Consider the following 3,675-nt stretch of genomic DNA (forward strand, 5'->3'; position numbering starts at 1 on the left):
ACCAGACACTCTAGAGCACAGCACATTCCAATGTCTAGAATTTCAATGTCCTTCAGAAGCACAATGTGAGGAAATTGTCAAAATCATTGTGATTGTTTCAGAGCTGGTTATGATGCACCTCCTAGAAAACAAGTTCATTATGTTGTATTAGTGTTATCTCATAGGGCTCATTAAGTTACCAAGACTCCCAAACCTATTCTAGCTTGCCTCTCTACTTAAGCTCCTTAAAATTTAAAATTAATTCAAACTTAGTGGAGGGGGGGGAAGTATTACACCACAAATGTCTTTCTAAAACTACTAGCTTCAAACATACAGAATGCTTTTGTCTGATGACCGGCGGCTCTTGTGCCCATGTCTTGCTGACAGTCACATACTACGCTTTACCGCTTGGCCACCACTGGTCAAAAAAGCTACTTTCATACTGAAAAGGTAGCTCAGACCAAAAATGAGCTCTATACCAGTGGGCTTTTGTTAAAATAACTTTCTGTATAGACATCTATAAACACACTTTACAAACAGGTACATGCAACAGATCCCAAATCTGCACCCTAGGATTTTAAAGATTACTTTCCATGGCCTAGTGTATCTTGAATAAAAGTATTTTTACTCCTTGACAATGGGGGGGGGCAGAGAGGAGCACATGAATACTTCATCTTAAGCCCACACTACAAGTATGGCAATCATGGCATTTTTATAGAGCAGAAAACTGTTTACATGCTATTCTTATCAGTTCCTTTGTCTATCAAACAAAACCGGAAGCTAAACCCAAACTTTAGGATAGAAAGAACCTAGATAATGAATGTATTAAAGCTTTGCACATTCAATTTAGGTTTTTGACACTTAGTTGGATAAACAAGTTTATTTGTAAATTTAGTCAACATACATAATTGACCTAAAAACTTCAATAGAAGGATAAATTTTAAAACCACTTAGAAGGCCATCTCTATATAGTGATTTTCCCATGACCACATACCAGATGTAACCTAACCCAGTACCATCTTAACTGGCAGAGTTTCAATAAGCTGGAGCTGTGTGCCCCTCCCCCACATCAAGTTCACTCTAAGGGTTATTAAAACACAAACTCCGCAAGGAGAACGTCGGTATTGTTTCCTCGGTAGAGAAAAACTCAACCTAATTAAAAACCAATCACAACACAAAGAAAAGCTGTACTAACTAGTTCAGGATATTAGTAACAGATGCTGGTGTAAACAACTTGTATATCCCAGAGCCCTTATAAATAAAATCCCCCCGTTAGTGTTTGCACTATCAGCTAGAGGGTTAGCTAACATGTGGTAGAATGAGGACTTATGCAAGGCATAATGCGCAAAGCATTTTACTACTGTGAAAACAAGTGCAGTCTAGTTAGGAAAACACCAACTGGACTCTAAATTACACACACCTTAATGACAAGACTCCCCACCACATGTGAATGTAAAACATTTAATTTAAAAATGTTGACACTACAATATATAAAATAGCTATTATAAATGCACATAGTGTATTCTATAGCTGCCAGGTTTACTTTTTTTTTTTCTTTTTAAGGAAACTGTAAGTTACACTGTGGTTAAGACTTGTATCTTCACCCTTGAAAAAGCCCACATTCTATCACAGTGATGTATGGTCAGACTTAACAGCCCCAATTGTTAAACACTTGGATCAAGTCATAACCAGTTTTATTGCAAAAGGACCCTGTACACATTTATCAATTCTAGTACCTTAATGGCTACCCAACAAGTCATTAACATACAGAAACATGCATCATGAGAAGCAAGAAATATCACCCATCCCTTCTGCATATTAGCAACTTGTCACTCCTGAGCAACAGTGCTCACATCACTGAGGTCTGTGAACAGTCACTTTTCGCATTCATCCTGAGTGAAAGATGGAATGACTTAAGTACAAATGCAACATATTATAAACAATTTCTTACAAAAAAACTCACAAATTAAACCAAAGTATTTTACAGAATTTACTACAAAACACCATAAAAACTGCCTTCACTTAAGCTCTCTCTCCCCGTATCCGGCGAGCCAACTGGATGTCTTTGGGCATGATGGTGACTCTCTTAGCGTGGATGGCACACAGATTAGTATCTTCAAATAAACCCACCAGGTACGCTTCACTAGCCTCCTGTTGAGGACAAGAGTCGCACTATTAAACTCGCTTCGAGGAGAACCACACCAAGCCCTCCGCCCCTACTACGACCTCGTCTTACCTGCAGCGCACCAATGGCGGCACTCTGAAACCTCAAGTCAGTTTTGAAGTCCTGGGCGATCTCCCTCACCAACCTCTGGAAAGGCAACTTCCGGATGAGAAGCTCGGTCGATTTCTGGTAACGACGGATCTCTCGAAGGGCAACGGTGCCGGGCCTGAAGCAAGCAGAGAGTGGAAAGGGAAACCACCGAACTGACAGCGCCGGCCACGCAACAGAACGCGCCCGCACAGGCCAGCGCCGCCAGATCATTGTTTCTTTCCGCCGCGCCTACCTGTAGCGATGAGGCTTCTTCACCCCGCCGGTAGAGGGAGCGCTCTTCCTGGCAGCTTTAGTGGCCAACTGTTTGCGGGGCGCTTTCCCACCCGTGGATTTACGAGCAGTCTGCTTGGTTCGGGCCATTTTCTTTCATCTGAAAAAAACACCTATGACTGCAAGGCCGCGACGCTCGCATCCCCAGGAGTCTGACGGGCTCGGCGCCCCTGCCCTCCCGGCCCCTTCGTACCCCACACGTAGCGACGGCAGACAGCCGAGAACCGCCTCCTCCCCCTCCTCTAATGACTCAGGCGGCGAGGAGCAGCAGCCTCCCCCAGGAGGAGGTGCGCGGGGAGGAGTCACTTCCCCTCCTCGACGGGCGGAGGCCCGGCTGCCCGTAACCCAGCGTCGGGACCTCTGACTCACCGCCGCGGAAGAGGCGGAGACGCGGTTCCGGAATTTAACCCCAAGGGAAAATCGCCCAACCCCACGCCCGATGCCAGCGGCCCCAACAGCCCGCACCCGCCGACACTCGGCTCCCAACGGCCAGCATCAACAGCTTGCGAGGCTTCAAGTCACGGGTAAACCCAAACACGCTTACCCAACGCCGAAGTCCCAGGCCACTTATACGACCGGCGCGCCGCCTCCCTGCCCACCGAAGAGCCGCGACAGCAGAGAAAACCCAACAGCCGCTACCAACAAACTACCAAACCGCTCTGCGCTCAAAACCCCCCCGATGCCTCCACCTTTATACCCACGCTTCACGCTGCGTCTCTGCGTCATAGGACCCTTATTTGCATACACCAACGACTTTTTCTATTGGCGGGCGCTTTCGCCGACGCGCTGACATCCCCCGACACAAAGGCCGTGCTTCGGGCCCCTTCTCTGATTGGTCGATATCTAGGTCGCTGATTGGCTGTTAAAGTGGCCTAATGATTGGATAGATACAAAGAAGAACGGACGAATCAGAGTTTGACACTAAGCTGCTCTTCTGATTGGATAAAACGGAGCTATGTTTGGATCCTTCCCTTGGTTCCAAAGCTCTACAATAGAAAGTCAGTGTAAATGAACTGCATTGGTCCCTATCAGGACTTAAGAGTCCGGATGTGCAGGAGCCTAACCTTAATTGCATCAAGCTAATGTAATGCGGGAGAAGGAGAAGTTACTGTCACGAAACTTTTGTAAATATTTTGCAAAGTAAAATACGT

The 3,675-nt window shown here is 46.0% G+C and overlaps 1 protein-coding gene across 1 annotated transcript; it reads right to left on the reverse strand.

Annotated features, from left to right (window-relative positions):
- Nucleotides 1-844: 844 nt before the first annotated feature.
- LOC131417758 (histone H3.3A) lies at nt 845-3,190 on the reverse strand. The gene is made up of 4 exons (XM_058561645.1): nt 3,069-3,190; nt 2,487-2,624; nt 2,216-2,369; nt 845-2,130 (listed from the first exon to the last, which is right to left on the reverse strand). The coding sequence occupies exons 2-4, from the start codon at nt 2,612-2,614 to the stop codon at nt 2,002-2,004; spliced, it is 411 nt and encodes a 136-aa protein (XP_058417628.1). The 5' UTR covers nt 2,615-2,624; nt 3,069-3,190; the 3' UTR covers nt 845-2,001.
- Between the last annotated feature and the right edge of the window lie 485 nt (nt 3,191-3,675).

This window comes from Diceros bicornis, chromosome 18, assembly GCF_020826845.1.
Source record: "Diceros bicornis minor isolate mBicDic1 chromosome 18, mDicBic1.mat.cur, whole genome shotgun sequence".
In the NCBI taxonomy this organism is placed as follows: domain Eukaryota; kingdom Metazoa; phylum Chordata; class Mammalia; order Perissodactyla; family Rhinocerotidae; genus Diceros; species Diceros bicornis.

Coding starts and splice junctions, on each gene's coding strand:
- LOC131417758 (XM_058561645.1), bottom strand. CDS start 2,614: ATGGCCCGAACCAAGCAGACTGCTCGTAAATCCACGGGTGGGAAAGCG. Junction 2,370..2,486: donor AAGAAGCCTCATCGCTACAG/GTAGGCGCGGCG, acceptor TGCTTGCTTCAG/GCCCGGCACCGTTGCCCTTC. Junction 2,131..2,215: donor CCGCCATTGGTGCGCTGCAG/GTAAGACGAGGT, acceptor TGTCCTCAACAG/GAGGCTAGTGAAGCGTACCT.